Source organism: Ranitomeya imitator, chromosome 3 (genome assembly GCF_032444005.1).
Source record: "Ranitomeya imitator isolate aRanImi1 chromosome 3, aRanImi1.pri, whole genome shotgun sequence".
Lineage (NCBI taxonomy): Eukaryota > Metazoa > Chordata > Amphibia > Anura > Dendrobatidae > Ranitomeya > Ranitomeya imitator.
Window position 1 is genome coordinate 150,923,934 of NC_091284.1, and position 17,142 is coordinate 150,941,075.

Below are 17,142 nucleotides of genomic sequence, written 5' to 3' on the forward strand. Positions count from 1 at the left end.
TTACACCAGCTTGAAAAAATGATTTTAAAATCAGAAATGTTGGCCTACTGAAATGTATGTTCAGTAAATGCACTCAATACTTGTTATGGGCTCCTTTTGCATCAATTACTGCATCAATGCGGCGTGGCATGGAGGCGATCAGCCTGTGGCACTGCTGAGGTGTTATGGAAGCCCAGGTTGCTTTGATAGCAGCCTTCAGCTTGTCTGCATTGTTGGGTCTGGTGTCTCTCATCTTCCGCTTGGCAATACCCAATAGATTCTTTATGGGGTTAAGGTCGGACGACTTTGCGGCCAATCAACCACAGTGATACTGTTGTTTTTAAACCAGGTATTGGTACTTTTGGCAGGGTGGACAGGTGCCAAGTCCTGCTGGAGAATTAAATTTCCATCTCCAAAAAGCTTGTCGGCAGAGTCTGAAGGAAGAGTGGAGACAGACAGTCCAAGCTGCTTGAGGTCTAGTGTGAAGTTTCCAAAATCAGTGATGATTTGGGGAGCCATGTCATGATTTGTGTAAAAAAAACAGATTCGGCCGCCGGATTCGATCATTTCACCTCACGTTTCATACGTTTTCCGCCGGATCCATTGCTGGCCGTTTTTTCGCCAGACAGAAAAGAAGTTCCTATGTACGTTTTCTCTGTCCGCCAGAAAAATAATTTTCGACAGATCCGGCAAAAAACAGATGAAACGTAAGGCGATCCGTCACTAATACAAGACTATGAGAAAAAAACAGATCCGGTGGCAACTTTAGCCGGATCCATTTTTTTTTCAAAATTTGCAAAAAACTGATGTGTCAAAGTAGCCTAACAGATCAATTATGTCAAAACAGACATGCAGCCATGGCAGGAGATAAAATCAGGGCTGACAGCCTCGTGACCAGAGAAGAATAGAGCGTATTCTAAATATACAACATACGGTCAGTGGTGAAGGCATAGAAGAGCTGTGCAAGAAGCCAGCTGAGGGAGTCTGCACTGGCTGCACACGCTTGGCCAGGAGCTGTTGCATCTGGAAGGCAAGTAGAGCCTGGAGGGACGTTCTGAAGAGGTTGGCATGCAGCTCTCACAAAGTGATGTTTTGTAATGTAAATAATTTACAATGTATATATTGCTTCACAACCTCTTGGAATTCGATTTAATTTAAGCCAAAAAATGAAACCCTCTTTTACTAGTAGGAACTAAATAGAGCAATGATGCATCATTATGTACGATTTCATAAATACTCACTGTGACTCAGTAAAAGCAGTGGTGTAGAGGTAAAGCACTTTAATAATAGCTAAATGCTTGTACAAATTACTTGCATTTATTTGTACATTCGGACAGAAACACCAAGTCACAAAATGAACATGAATATTTGAGCAACTTGACATGTAAGCCCCGACAAAACCACTGAACGAATGCCTGAACGCAGTGTGCAAGCATCCTTACTGTGCTGCTTGGTGCAGTTCTTATAAGATCCATGTTTTCTCTGCAGTAGCAGTGGTCAGAATGCTCCCCTGTTTATAACCCCGCCCACAACAGGGATTGGCAGCTTCCTGTGTACACTGTGCATTGTCAGCAAATGGCCATTCAGCGGTGGGGCGGGGTTACACAGATTAGCTGGACTGGTGTGCACGTCACACCTAGTCCTGCAATGATAATCTCCTGCTGATAAAACACTATTGAAATGTCAGCACACAGCCTAGTGACATCTCCCTGGAATCAGGGTCTCTGCTCCTATAATATACTGCTATCAGATTAAATAGCAAAAATCTGCTGAAAGATTCCCTTTAAAGGCAACTGCTCTTGAAGGGAATAAATAATTGATAATTGGCTATTGTTTAAAATTAAGATTTTATATTTAATACAGGCTTAAGATTTTGTTTTTCATGACAGTGAAAGTTTGGAGTTGTATTGCCAATAAGCCTTAGACTGATCATTTGTGGATATCTTTTAATCAGAATTACAAAGGTTATTACATAGCTAGATAAAAGCCTAGAAAACATTTATAGAATCAAAGAACATCTCCAGTCTATTGTTGTCTATGCTGCACGTAGCTGCTGTAAAGCAGGAGGTGTTCATTAGTTAAAAAAAAAAAGGAGTCAAAGTGATACTTTCACTTCAAAGAGTAGCTCTAGTCACCGCGAACAAATGAAAACATCTAGCATCTATATAATATGTGTTTCTAATCTATTCATAAAACATATATAGCTCAACAATAAATAGGTGGACAGGATGAGTAGGACACCCGTCAGGGAACAGTGGGTGCTGTCGTAGCCCCAGCACAGGAGTACGGTGACTGCCACGACTCTGGCCAGATGACTAGATCAGAGCAGTCCATTTTCTCCCTGCTCTTCAACCTTCTGATTTACACAAGCATGTGTTTAACCCCTTCATGACCTTGGTATTTTCTGTTTTTCCGTGTTCGTTTTTCGCTCCCCTCCTTCCCAGAGCCATAACTTTTTTTATTTTTCTATCAATATGGCCATGTGAGGGCTTATTTTTTGCGGGACGAGTTGTACTTTTGAACGACATCATTGGTTTTACCATGTTGTGTACTAGAAAACGGGAAAAAAATTCCAAGTGCGGTGAAATTGCAAAAAAAGTGCAGTCCCACACTTGTTTTTTGTTTGGCTTTTTTGCTAGGTTCACTAAATGCTAAAACTAACCTGCCATTATGATTCTCCAGGTCATTACGAGTTCATAGACACCTAACATGACTAGGTTATTTTTTACCTAAGTGGTGAAAAAAAATTCCAAACTTTGCAAAAAAAAAAAAAGTGCCATTTTCCAATACTTGTAGTGTCTCCATTTTTCGTGATCTGGGGTCGGTTGAGGGATTATTTTTTGCGTGCCGAGCTGGCGCGGCGACCAAAAAAACGTAATTCTGGCGTTTTGAATTTTTTTCTCGCTACGCCGGTTAGCGATCAGGTTAATGCTTTTTTTTATTGATAGATCGGGCGATTCTGGACGCGGCGATACCAAATATGTGTAGGTTCGATTTTTTTTTTATTGATTTATTTTGAATGGGGCGAAAGGGGGGTGATTTAAACTTTTATATTTTTTTTTATTTTTTTCATATTTTTTTTTTTACTTTTGCCATGCTTCAATAGCCTCCATGGGAGGCTAGAAGCAGGCAAAACCCGATCGCCTCTGCTACGTAGCAGCGATCTAATGTTCGCTGCTATGTAGCAGAATTGCAGGTGTGCTGTGAGCGCCGACCACAGGGTGGCGCTCACAGCTACCGGCGATCAGTAACCATAGAGGTCTCAAGGACCTCTATGGTTACTATTCAGAAGCATCGCCGACCTCTGATCATGTGACGGGGGTCAGCGATGCGATCATTTCCGGCCGGAAGCGGTAGTTAAATGCCGCTGTCTGCGTTTGACAGCGGCATTTAACTAGTTAATAGGTGCGGGCAGATCGTGATTCTGCCCGCACCTATTACGGACACATGTCAGCAGCATCAAAGCGGGGCTTCTGACCTCGGACGTACTATCCCGCCCGAGGTCAGAAAGGGGTTAAAAGGGTATTGGTATGTACTATATGAACATAGGTAGCTGTCATGTCTCACAACCCCCATTAACCTGCAGATACAGCCCTGGCAAAAATTAAGAGACCACTGCACAGTTTTCTAAAAATCAGCTTCTCTACATGACTGACAGCCATTCCATTCCAGTGTCAGTTGAATTCCAACCAGGGTACACCTCATTCTACTTAATGTGCTTCTGATTAGGTGATCACCTGAGCCAAATCTTATTTAATGAAGGAAAGTATAAAAAACCACTGCTGTGGTCTTCACAATCCTCTTACAATAGGGCAAGCTGGATGGCAAAACAAGTGCTAGTAATATCCCAAAACTAATATGAATGAAAAATTAACTTTTAACCATGCCAAAGGAGTTGAAAAGCCTTGGGCGAGGAAAAGAAGGGCTCAATTCTGGCTTAATTTTTTTTTTCTGGCATGTGCAGTTTGCGCTGCCCTACGACTCCCATCACATGATGGGAACTTACAGCGCAGGCGCCGGGGATGTTAATGACTGCAGAGGAGGCGGCGCCCAATGCACAGAGGGGCTGAGGGATGGCTGGGAGGCATTTGTGTCAGGGGGGGGGGGGAAGACATGCCCCCCCCCCCGGACAGACTACAGGTATGAGGGGCAAATTATGAAAACAAATATTTCAGTGTTGGAAGGGACCCCAAATAAAAGAGCCACCTTGACAGAATGCAGCATTAGTGCTGAACAAGGTGGCTCTTTTAGTTAAAGACACCTGAGGCGGGTGACAGGTTTCCTTTGAGGTTTTGACACAAAAAACGCAGCAAAACCTGATACCTGTGGTGTTTCACACAGCCATCACAGAAAAACCAGTGTGTGTCTGAAGTGTCATAAACTTTGCTGGCACTGTAAAACACTGCTGAAAATTTGCACTAAAAAAATGCCGCGTGTGAACATAGCTTTAGGCTGTTTTCACAGTCCGGAATGGCAGCGCTTTGGATGCAGCGGACACCCGCTTATTATTTATTTGTGTGGTGTGACTCTCTGGATTAGGCCACATTCAGTATTTGGTCGGTATTTTACATCAGTATTTGTAAGCCAAATCCAGGAGAGGAACAATCAAGCGGAAAAGTAGAATAGAAACATATCACCACTTCTATCACCACTTCTGTATTATCACCCACTCCCGGTTTTGGCTTACAAATACTGATGTAAAATACTGAACCTGTGAATGTGGCCTTAGAGGGATAATCCTTCAAATTTTGAACTTTGCAAATTTTTGACAAATTTCTGATTTTTGTAAACTCAAAATATATATACGGTACCTAAATTTACCATTACCATAAAATAAAATATATGTCACAAAAAAAAAAATCCTGATATGTTCCATTCCAGAGTTATTGCCACATAAAGAGACATGTCAGATTTGAAAAATTGGGCCCAGTCTCTAAGGGGTTAAGAAGCAACATGATTTGCAAAGGTTTCTATAGCAAAGACTGAGCCACACTTATTGCTACAGGCTGCGGTCCAGAGGAACATTGGAGTCCCATTAAACTCTGCATTAGTGGACTGCAGTCGTCACCCACAATCATGCAGAGAATAAATCCCTGTGCATACCCAAACTTATAGCAAGGACTACCCTCAAAAAAACACGTAACTAACGTTAAGAATTAGGGGATCTTCATCTATTTAACCAAGCGTACTAACAAATACCATTTACACAGCACTGACAATGATATATTGGCTTGATCATGCTAATTAAATTAACGCAGTTAAAACAATGAAACTCAATACTGTATGTTACTTTAGCAGCAGAATAAACAAGTCCTTGAAATCTGCAATATACAATGAGGATAAACATCCACTACCTTAAAATAGGACAAATTGTTTATTACATTTGTGATGTTAAGACCTAAATTTAGTATAAAAAAACAAATTGATTAAAAAAAAAAGGGACTAGATAAAATCTTAATGGTAGCCCAAAAGACAAACAGCAGAGCTTATAAAATATATACCGTACACAGATTTCATTAAATTAAAGCTGCACCACCAGGGTAAATTTTAAATAAACCCGCTATCCCTAATCGAGAAGAAACTATTGCCTACAGGGACGGAGTCACTGAAATTAAAAAACTGTTCTTGTTGCAGTCCCCAATCTCCTTCATCGTCATCTTCTGGCTCGGCTACTGAAGAATTTCGCGCATTTTCATACAGAAATACTTGCTCATCCACGTGAGCAGGAGCCAATCGGTTTCTTTTGGCATTTACAACGTTCACTGATGAACTAAAGAGACGTTCAGGAAAGACTCTTGTGGGAGAAATGCACCAATATTTTTGGAGAACTTTTGGTAGAAGAGGAAATAGTGCCAAACGATCAGACCACCATTTCAGTGGATCCTCATTTAGTCCAAGAACTTTTTGGGATTTAAAATTGCTCAACTCCTCAACGACCTGTGCATGACACTCCTCTTGATCTTCTGGAGGCCCAGACTGGCAGAATATCTCCGCTAACATATTATTGATGCTGCTTGAAGTAGGAGGAGTGGGTGACACCACCAATTTTTTCATTGGAGGTTCTTCTGTAATTGGAAATACTTTATCCTCAGATCTTGAGGTTTCCTTGCTTCTGTCTAGCAGGGCCTTGGCTTCCTCAATAACACGATTTTCAACCTGAGAACGTTCAAACGCAGATAGGAACGGAAGTCTTTTGTACCTGGGATCCAAAAACGTTGCAAGATTCAAGAACATATCTATTTCTGGTGTCTGCTGATACGTAGTTGACAAAGCTTTGGCAATGACCTCCTTGGCCATGCTAATTTCTTTTAAGTCTGTATCTTTGATATTCAAAGAAGTGTTAAGTAGCATGTGTAGGAGAGGTTTTACCATACTTATAGTGGGATACTTTGACATTGACAACATTTCCGCAACTTGCTTAAAAGGTTGCAGGAGGTCAACAAGGCCTTCAATTGTATTCCACTCACTGGATTCTAGCATGAGATGATGGTTATTACTATCCTCAACCAAGACACCTGCTATGGTGAACTGCTGTTCCTTAAGACGCTGTAACATGGCAAGTGTGCTGCCCCACCAGGAAACACGGTCGCTTATGAGCATACAAGAAATTGTGTTTTGCTGCTTTTGCTTCTCACAGAGCATGTACATCGCAACTGTCGATTGCTGAAAATATTCCACCAATTTTCTACACCTTGAAAGAAGTCCAGAGACCTTTGGGAGTTGAAAAGCTTGCTGTATTCCCTTATTGAAAGTCTGGCCCACGCAAGGCATGTTTATGGGAATATCCAGAAGAGAGCATGCCTTTATAATGTCTTTACTATAGTCAGTGGTAGCGCCAAATACTTTTGCGCTAATTCCCCACTCTATAAAGGTTTCATACAATACTCTAGTAATTGACTCCGCTTTGTTTTCCTCGGGTACTTCAAGTGTTTTCAAACATCGGGAGCCTATGGTAAAAGAATGAGAAACACCAGTGGCTAAAAAGTGGACAAAAAGGGTTACATATGATCTGTTCTGGCTCTCACTTTTCCACATGTCAGTGGAAATACCACACCACAACACATCCACCAGTTCTTTTAGTATAACATCTCTAACAGTGTGATACTTCTCCGGCAACAGGCGACTGCATATGTATTTCCGGCTAGGAATTTCATACCTAGGATCCAGAGTTTTTAGAAGACATTTGAAAGTAGGTTCATCCAATATAGAAGCAGGAAACATACCCTCACATATCAAATTAACCACGGCGGATGAAACCTCAAGCTGTTTCTTGTCAAAAGTATGGCTACTTTTCATTATTAAAGTTTCTTGAACAACTTGTTGGGATGTTTCCGGTTTCAACTTTGAGAAAGCTGTGGCAAATGCCTCCCTCATTTGCTCTGTGTTGCTTTTCACAAATTCACAAAACTCATCTGGGTGATTCTTCTCGAGGTGGTAAGAAAGGTTGGAAGTATTCCCAGAATATGCTATCTGAGCCATACAGATGCGACAATAGATTTTCTTCCATTCCAAAATGCATCCCTCAGCATTTGTGTCAAATCCAAAATACTTCCATACTTTACTCTTTGCTCTAGGATGCGCAACAAGGTTAAGGTCAGACTGCACAACTTCACTGCTTTTAACCTCCATAATGTTGAAAGTGCCAGTCTTCAGTTAAGACTTCACTCATTAATGAGTACCTGCTAACGGCAGGAAGACAAGAGATAAAATCAGGAAGCAAAACTAATTGCATCACAAGGGGTGGTCCAAAACTAAAAATAATTTTAATACTAAAGGTCTCTCTTTTTCGTGCCATAATCTAATATATTTTCAAATAAACTATAATATAAAAGTCCCTATCATTCCAATACTACTCTTAACTGCTTTATTTTTATTTTTTTACATCTTGTATGATGATGCTTCGTTTGAGAATCTCAGTGCAAGTTGGTATACTCAAACGAGTCGTCATCAAGAGGCACAGGGTACGGTCAGTGCTGCTGACTCTTATCTTGAAATGAATCCTTATCAGTGACATACATTTCAAGGGCTGGGCTAGTCCCTACTCAACTGAGCATGCAATGGTTGTCAATTTCAAAGTATGCTCAGTAGATTCTTGTCACTGCAATATGGACAGTGACAGTGCGCTCACTTGCTGGTTCTGTAGAGAAGTGACAAAAGAGAGCACTGTCATTGCACATTGTACAGAGAGAATGAGCAAGTAGAGATGAGCGCCGCCACCACCACAAGTGATGTCACTTCTGTGGGTAGGTCTGATTTGTGTGCGCTTGTCCTCTCTTTGCAAAGCACACTGACAGTGTGATCTCTCCCAGCTCATCACTTCTCATCAAAGCTGGCAAGGAAGCGCATTGTCAAAGTGCACCGAGAAGAATAGTGCACAGTGACAAGTTTCTACTGAACATCCATCGGATTTGACAATTGACCAATGCTCAGTAGAGTAGGGACTAGCCCAGCCCCTGAAATGGATGTCACTAATGACTCTTTGTTTCTGGGTGGGGGCAGAGGCTGCGCCAGTGAGATTCTCATCACACAGGAAGCAGTAAAAAAAAAATACCTCAGAGTAGGTAGGGAATGATATGGACTTTTAATTAAGGTACATTAGAAAAAGATTAGATTCTGGCACTAGACATACATTTAGGATGAAAATAAATTAAAAGTTTCAGACCACCCCTTAAACAGTTTACTGCAAATAAAATATCTTTATCTGCTTAACAAGGTTTCAAACATGGCCACTTATAAAGATTAGCATCTCACTAAAGTTAACAATGTCCCAATACTGAACTAAAGGTACCGTCACACTCAGCGACGCTGCATCGATATAGACAACGAGCCGATCGCTGGAGCGTCACTGTTTAGGTCGCTGTAGAGACGTCAAACACTGCAGCTCCAGAACGATGCAGGAGCGATCCAGTGACGTAACGGCGACTCACTTATCGTTCTCGCTGGTTGTTAGCTCCATGTAAAACATTGCTGGCATCGTTGCTTTTGCTGTCAAACATGACGATACATGCCGACCTGACGACGAAATAAAGTTCTGGACTTCTAGCTCCGACCAGCGATGGCACAGCGGGATCCAGATCGCTGCTGCGTGTCAAACACAACGAGATCGCTATCCAGGACGCTGCAATGTCACGGATCGCTGTCGTTCTCGTTGCAAAGTTGCTGAGTGTGACGGTACCTTTAGGTTATAAATGTTGTGTGTTTGCAATAATCTAAAAGGGGAAGTATAAATGTATGATCACTGAGGAACCTATACACGGATTAGGAGAATGTTGGTTCCATGTTCAATTATTAGAAATAACCATATACAGCACTTCAATATTATGCTTTGTGTGGACCAACGTTGGGGCCACCATTCAATTCAAAAGAGGGACTTGAGTCACTGGTTCTCGTAATCAGTAGAGGTCAAACCAACTGTAAATTCGACACCGAGCCAATAGATAAGTGATAAACATTGTTCAAGGGCCAAGAAGGGTGTTTTCTAAAACAAAAGCAAAATGAGCAAAAAGATTTGCAGGATCCTAGTCCCGTAGTAACGTTGCTAGTCCGTGGCCGCCATTTCTGATTAGTAGGCACTATAACATTATTACAATGCAACTCATTATACGCATGGCGAGATAAGGTCCTACTAAGTAAAAGAGATGCCTGGGATAGTAGGAAATACACAGTGCTGTGGTCTGGAAGCCATGAACTATAGATGTGTCCATTAGACCAGGATCCTGCAAGTCTTTTTATTCAACTCTAGTGCTCATTAGGTTTGATCCACACTGTTGGGCACATATGCCCAGGAGGTATGAGCCCAACCACGGGCACAGTCAGTATTGACACTGAGGCATGTGTCCCCCATAGAGACCCGTATACCGGATGTGTGCACTTAACCTTATTCCTATGTACACAGTCAGGTTAACACTGGTTACGGAAGCCTAGTTCAGTAATACAGCACACAGCCCACAACTTTATTATTCCTTGTCCATAAAGATCATGTAAGGAACAAGGTGGTAACTATGGCCAGAGGTCAATTATGACCCTTTAGTCTTGTAGTGCTTTATTTTTCTAGGAAAAGGAATTAACTTACGATTATTTTCTACCACCATATAACAGATACAGGAAAAAAAAAAAAAGGTACCGGTAATCATTTAGTCTCGCTACAGTGTGAGCTCCATGAACACAAATTTATTAAGGCTCCGTGAAAGAGCTGTAACAGCATTGAATCCATTCTGTGAGATCAAGAAGCTTTTATCCAAAGAAAGTTTGCAAAAGGGGGTTTCAAAAGCTGGGCTCCATGCCAGTCACTGGCTTTAAAGGTAATCTGTCAGAAGATTTTTGCCAAGTAATCTGATGGCAGCATGAGGTAGAGACAGAGACCCTGATTCCAGTGATGTATCACTTTATTTACTGGGTGCAGCAGTTGTGATACAATCACCATTTTCTCTGCTGCAGATCTAGTAGTAGAGAACACTGCCCACACCACTGATTATACATTGAATACAGCTGCCAGTCACAAAAAGCTGCTAATGTGGGCATGGTTGGACTAGGAGGCTCAAGGCCAGCTGTCCTGTAATAATAATCTCCTGCTGATAAAACACAGATTGCATTGAAGCAACAAAAGAAAGCCCAGTAAAGGTACCGTCACACTGAACGATATCGCTAGCGATCCGTGACGTTGCAGCGTCCTGGCTAGCGATATCGTTGAGTTTGACAGGTAGCAGCGATCTGGATCCTGCTGTGCCATCGTTGGTCGGCGCAGAAAGTCCAGAACTTTATTTCATCGCTGGACCTCCCGCAGACATCGCTGAATCGGCGTGTGTGATGCTGATTCAGCGATGTCTTCACTGGTAACCAGGGTAAACATCGGGTTACTAAGCGCAGGGCCGCGCTTAGTAACCCGATGTTTACCCTGGTTACCAGAGTAAACGTAAAAAAACAAACACTTCATACTTACATTCCGGTGTCTGTCCCCCGGCGCTGTGCTTTCCTGCACTGGCTGTGAGCGCCGGCCAGCCGTAAAGCACAGCGGTGACATCACTGTTCTTGCTTTACGGCTGGCCGGCGCTGACAGTGCAGGAAAGGCCTTTCTGTAACGATGAGAGTGCGCCTAATTTAAGGGAGCATGTTTCCTGTAGCATTAGATGGTCACTACCACATACTGGGAACTACAACGGTAGTTTGCATTTTTCACACAGCAACATCCACTGCTGCTTGTTTCTGGAAAATACCCATGGAGTCAAAATTGTTACTACACCTGTAGATTAATTCCGAAAGGGGTATAATTTCCAAAATGGGGTTACTTCAAGGGGTATGCTGCTCTTCTAGCACTTAGGGGCTCTGTATACGGAGTCTACAAACTATTCTAAGAAAATCTGCACTCCAGGAGGAAATAGTGCTTGGTCCATCCGTAAGGCTAAGCAGTACTGTACAGCTACATATGGGATAAGTCTAGATTCAACAGAAATAGTGGGAAACATTTTATATTTTCACACTTCCGTGTGAAAATGTGAAATCTGGACCTAAAACAAAATTTTGGTGGTAAAAATGTACCGTAATTATTTTTTCTCCACTGGTGTAAAATTCTGTGACCCACCTGTGGTGTCAATATGATCCCTACCTCATTGATGAACTCATTAGGGGGTGTAGTTTGTAAAATGAGGTTACATATGGGGGTTTCTGCTGTTCTGGAATCTCAGGGGCTCTGCCAATATGATATGGCACCCATAAACCATTCCAGCAAAATCTGACCTTCAACATGGCGAGTCTTCCCTTTTGGGCTTTGCACTGTGCCTCAAAAGAAGCTTCAATCCCATGTGGGGTATTTGTGTACTCAGGAGAAATTGCACAACAAATTTGGGGTCCATTTTGTTTTCTTTTTCACTTTTACAGATCAACGTTGTAAAATGCTGTGAAGCATCTGGGGGGTTAAAGGTGTTGACCACCAGTCTAGATAAATTCCTTGAGGGGCCCAATTTACAAAAATGGGGTCACTTTGAGAGTTCCACTGTTTATCCACATCAGGGGCTCTCCAAACACGACATGACACCCGCAGACAATTACTTCAAGGTCTCCGTTCCAATTCTTCACTCCTTCATTCTGAGCCCTGCCATGAGTCCAAATGGTAATTTTCCGCCACATATGGGGGATCAACATACTCAGGTGAAATTGCAAAATACATTTTGGGTTCCATTTTCTCCTGTTATCCTTGTGAAGATAAAAAAATGGGGCTAAAATAACATTGTTGTGGGAAAAATGTGATTTTTTTATTTTCACAGATTAATGTAATAAATTTCTGTGAAGTACCTGGGGGGTCAATGTGCTCACCACAAGCCTAGATACATTCCTTGAGGGACCCAATTTCCAAATTGGGGTCACTTGTGGGGGGGGTTTCCACTGTTTAGGCATATCAGGGGCTCTCCATATGCAACATAGCGTTCGCTCTCAATTTCAGCCAAGTTTGCGTTCAAAAAGTGAATTGCTGTTCCCTTAAAGGGAACCTGTCAGCAGGATTGTGCACAGTAACCTACATACAGTGTCAGGTCGGCACCATTATACTTATTAAAATGATACCTGGGTTGATGAAATCCATCTTGAGGTTGTTTTTTAATCTTTATTTTCAGTTTTCAGTGATCGCAGATAGCTGCTACTGCGCAGGCAGCGCCATCTTGGAGGATTTTTTCTCTCTCTCTCTAGCAATACAACGCCGCCGGCGCATGCGCAGTAGCAGCTATTGGCCATCGCCGATAACTGTTATGGCGCAGGCGGCACCATCTTGGAGGACATTTTTTTTCTTCTCTAGCAAGATGGTGCAGCCAGCTCATTTGCAGTAGCAGCTATTAGATCATCCAAATACACTGATAGCTGCTACTGTGCAGGCGCCATTTTAAAATGGATTTTTTTTTATACTCCTTGGAGTCAACTGCACATTAAACATGCGATTATGCTGCAGTACAGGTGCCATGGCTGGCGCCTGCCTGCAGAAGGGTATTTTTTGTTTTTAAAGGGACCTAACAGGTTCCCTTTAAAACTGAGAAATTTCTACAACTGTCCCATTCATATGAATAGGACTTGCTGAAATCCATGTGCTTGCCGTTAAAGGGGTTGTCCGGTCAAAATAGTTAAGTCTGCAGTCCCTCCGTGTGTCTGTAGAGTTATGAGTCCCCCAGCGCACGCTCTGTGCACTGCGAGGATTCGCCGGTGTCTGAGCCGAGGCCGGAGGGTATGTATGTGTTATACTTAATGCCGGGCAGAAACCGTCCAGTGGGCGCAGACTCGCCCCATACATTTGTATTAAGCGGACTGGCCAGTATTAGGGCATTGGAGTCACTACGCCGAGGGTCTGACTCCCAATTTTTCACAGTCCAGCTCCTTCATAAATGCCCAATAATTAGTGAGAACGAATTTACTCCAGTGAAATGGTAACTGCACTATATCACTAATTTTTTTATTATTAACAAAAGTTTTTTTTTAATAAACACAAAATATATTGATATTAATTTTCATAAACTTGGGTAAAAGGTTAACCAATATTAATAACAGATAATATTATTACAGCTGAGGTCTGGATATTTCTACTGACTGCTCCGCCAGGTTGCTAAATGAGTCTGACAATTTACATTTATTTTTATATTGGTTTGCGCTTCAGTACAACAATGCACAACAAAATGGTGGGGTACGGGCCGTGAACGGGGTACAGGCCATAAATGGGGGTACAGGCCACGGCTAGAGTATGGGCTATGAATGGGGTACGGGCCGCGGCTGGGGTATGGGCTATGGGGAAACGGCTGGGGTATGGGTAAGGGCTTCGGCTGGGGTATGGGCTATGAATGGGGTACGGGCCACGGTATGGGCTATGGGCCACGGCTGGGGTATGGGCTATGAATGGGGTACGGGCCATGAATAGGGTAAGTGCCGCGGCTGGGGTATGGGCGACAGCTGGGGTATGGGCTATGAATGGGGTACGGGCCATGGCTGGGGTATGGGCTATGAATGGGGTACGGGCTATGAATGGGGTACGGGCCGCTGCTGGGGTATGGGCTATGGGCCACGGCTGGGGTATGGGCTATGAATGGAGTATGGGCCATGAATGGGGTCCGGCCACGGCTGGGGTATAGGCTATGAATGGGGTCTGGCCACGGCTGGGGTATAGGCTATGAATGGGCTCCAGCCACGGCTGATTTATGGGCTATGAATGGGGTATGGGCCGCTGCTGGGGTATGGGCTATGAATGGGGTCCGGCCACAGCTGGGGTATAGGCTATGAATGGGGTCCGGCCACAGCTGGGGTATAGGCTATGAATGGGGTCCAGCCACGGCTGGGGTATGGGCTATGAATGGGGTACGGGCCACGGCTGGGGTATGGGCTATGGAGTATGAGCCACGGCTGGGGTATGGGCTATGAATGGGGTACGGGCTATGAATGGGGTACGGGCCGCGGCTGGGGTATGGGCTATGAATGGGGTACGGCCGCGGCAGGGGTATGGGCTATGAATGGGGTACGGGCCGCGGCTAGGGTATGGGCTATGAATGGGGTACGGGCCGCGGCTGGGGTATGGGCTATGAATGGGGTACGGGCTGCGGCTGGGGTATGGGCTATGAATGGGGTACGGCTGCGGCTGGGGTATGGGCTATGAATGGGGTACGGCCGCGGCTGGGGTATGGGCTATGAATGGGGTACGGGCCGTGGCTGGGGTATGGGCAGCGGCTGGGGTATGGGCTATGAATGGGGTATGGGCGGCGGCTGGGGTATGGGCTATGAATGGGGTACGGGCCGCGGCTGGGGTATGGACTATGAATGGGGTACGGCCGCGGCTGGGGTATGGGCTATGAATGGGGTACGGCCGCGGCTGGGGTATGGGCTATGAATGGGGTACGGGCCGCGGCTGGGGTATGGGCTATGAATGGGGTACGGGCGGCGGCTGGGGTATGGGCTATGAATGGGGTACAGCCGCGGCTAGGGTATGGGCTATGAATGGGGTACAGGCTATGAATGGGGTACAGGCTATGAATGGGGTACGGGCCGCGGCTGGGGTATGGGCTATGAATGGAGTATGGGCCGCGGCTGGGGTATGGGCTATGAATGGGGTACGGGCCGCGGCTGGGGTATGGGCGGCGGCTGGGGTATGGGCTATGAATGGGGTACGGGCGGCGGCTGGGGTATGGGCTATGAATGGGGTACGGGCCGCGGCTGGGGTATGGGCTATGAATGGGGTACGGGCGGCGGCTGGGGTATGGGCTATGAATGGGGTACAGCCGCGGCTAGGGTATGGGCTATGAATGGGGTACAGGCTATGAATGGGGTACAGGCTATGAATGGGCTACGGGCCGCGGCTGGGGTATGGGCTATGAATGGGGTACGGGCCGCGGCTGAGGTATGGACTATGAATGGGGTACGGGCGGCGGCTGGGGTATGGGCTATGAATGGGGTACGGGCGGCGGCTGAGGTATGGACTATGAATGGGGTACGGCCGCCGCTGGGGTATGGGCTATGAATGGGGTACGGGCCGCGGCTGAGGTATGGACTATGAATGGGGTACGGGCGGCGGCTGGGGTATGGGCTATGAATGGAGTACGGGCCGCGGCTGGGGTATGGGCTATGAATGGGGTACGGGCGGCGGCTGAGGTATGGACTATGAATGGGGTACGGCCGCGGCTGGGGTATGGGCTATGAATGGGGTACGGGCCGCGGCTGGGGTATGGACTATGAATGGGGTACGGCCGCGGCTGGGGTATGGGCTATGAATGGGGTACGGGCCGCGGCTGGGGTATGGGCTATGAATGGGGTACGGGCCGCGGCTGGGGTATGGGCTATGAATGGGGTACGGACTATGAATGGGGTACGGGCCGCGGCGGGGGTATGGGCTATGAATGGGGTACGGGTGGCGGCTGGGGTACTCTCAGGAGGGAAAGCAGCCTTCCACTGGGGATATTACATCACTGCTGCATGCAGTACAGGTTCAGCAGGTGAGCCAGCACAATAGTGACAGGCGGGATGTCGGGACAGGGGGCCGGATGTCGGGACAGGGAGCCGGATGTCGGGACAGGGGGCCGGATGTCGGGACAGGGGCCCGGATGTCGGGACAGGGGGCCGGATGGCAGTGTGCGGGGAGAGGTGACCTGAGGAGACTCCCGCAGACGGTGCACTAGTGCTCTCCGGTCCCGGCGGGATTTCCCGTCTCGTCACTGCTCTCACTTCCTTCCCCGGCGACTGAGCGAGTCTGCGTTTAGTCCCGAGAGCAGCTGAAGGTCGCGCGGTTTCCGCCTCCTCTCTCGCATGCCCCCTCGCCCCACTATCGTGCGCCCCTCCAGCTCCGTGTCTCTGTATATCGCACGTCTGTAATAACGCAATTGTGGGATACACACCTGTCCCGACCAACGCAGCTCTCGTCGCGAGGCCCTTGCACTGAGGACAGTATGTCGCAGACGATTGGTCACAACCCTCGCTCGCCAGAGCAGTCACGGAGATATCGCGATATAATGAACGTTGTGTCTCGACTGTCCTTTCTCGTTCAACGCGCTTGGCGATGACGTCACGACATGCACGATATGCGACATCTGACAGGACACGAGTTAGTTACGGCTGATCACATACAGACGCTGCCATTTCCGCCCTCTCTGCCCCGTCTGACCTGGTAGTGGGAAGGCCCGGCCGAGCAGCTGCTGCAGGAGCACCCTCATCGCGATATAGTAATTCCTGAGCACCGGCAGGACGAGGCTCACACGACACATGGCTGCTGTAGTGTTAGCGCCGGCGATGGGGCGTGTGCTCGTCACTCCCACGGGAACCCCCGCCGCCAGGTGGCCTGCTGCCGGGGAGAGTGGTGGCCTGCTGCCGGGGAGAGTGGTGGCCTGCTGCCGGGGAGAGTGGGGGCCTGCTGCCGGGGAGAGTGGTGGCCTGCTGCCGGGGAGAGTGGGGGCCTGCTGCCGGGGAGAGTGGGGGCCTGCTGCCGGGGAGAGTGGGGGCCTGCTGCCGGGGAGAGTGGGGGCCTGCTGCCGGGGAGAGTGGTGGCCTGCTGCCGGGGAGAGTGGGGGCCTGCTGCCGGGGAGAGTGGTGGCCTGCTGCCGGGGAGAGTGGGGGCCTGCTGCCGGGGAGAGTGGTGGCCTGCTGCCGGGGAGAGTGGGGGCCTGCTGCCGGGGAGAGTGGGGGCCTGCTGCCGGGGAGAGTGGGGGCCTGCTGCCG

At 46.6% G+C, this 17,142-nt stretch overlaps 2 protein-coding genes across 3 annotated transcripts in view; both read right to left on the reverse strand.

Moving 5' to 3' along the window:
- The window catches only part of DHRSX (dehydrogenase/reductase X-linked), a 480,717-nt gene extending 463,997 nt beyond the window's left edge, over window positions 1-16,720 (reverse strand). Inside the window, exon 1 of the mRNA XM_069761561.1 lies at window positions 16,592-16,720. Coding sequence (XP_069617662.1) covers window positions 16,592-16,691 — 100 coding nt within the window. The 5' untranslated portion in view covers window positions 16,692-16,720. The remainder of the gene's footprint in view (window positions 1-16,591) is intronic.
- Window positions 1,243-16,716, reverse strand: ZBED1 (zinc finger BED-type containing 1). 2 transcript variants are annotated; one of them, XM_069761560.1, is made up of 2 exons: window positions 16,592-16,716; window positions 1,243-7,658 (listed from the first exon to the last, which is right to left on the reverse strand). In XM_069761560.1, the coding sequence occupies exon 2, from the start codon at window positions 7,606-7,608 to the stop codon at window positions 5,527-5,529; it is 2,082 nt and encodes a 693-aa protein (XP_069617661.1). In that variant the 5' UTR covers window positions 7,609-7,658; window positions 16,592-16,716; the 3' UTR covers window positions 1,243-5,526. The 2 variants fall into 2 exon arrangements, with proteins under 2 accessions (XP_069617661.1, XP_069617660.1); XM_069761559.1 differs by lacking the exon at window positions 16,592-16,716 and adding an exon at window positions 16,326-16,463.
- Window positions 16,721-17,142: the final 422 nt, after the last annotated feature.

Excerpts from the sequence above, each read along its gene's own strand:
- ZBED1 (XM_069761560.1), bottom strand. The coding sequence starts at position 7,608 with ATGGAGGTTAAAAGCAGTGAAGTTGTGCAGTCTGACCTTAACCTTGTT.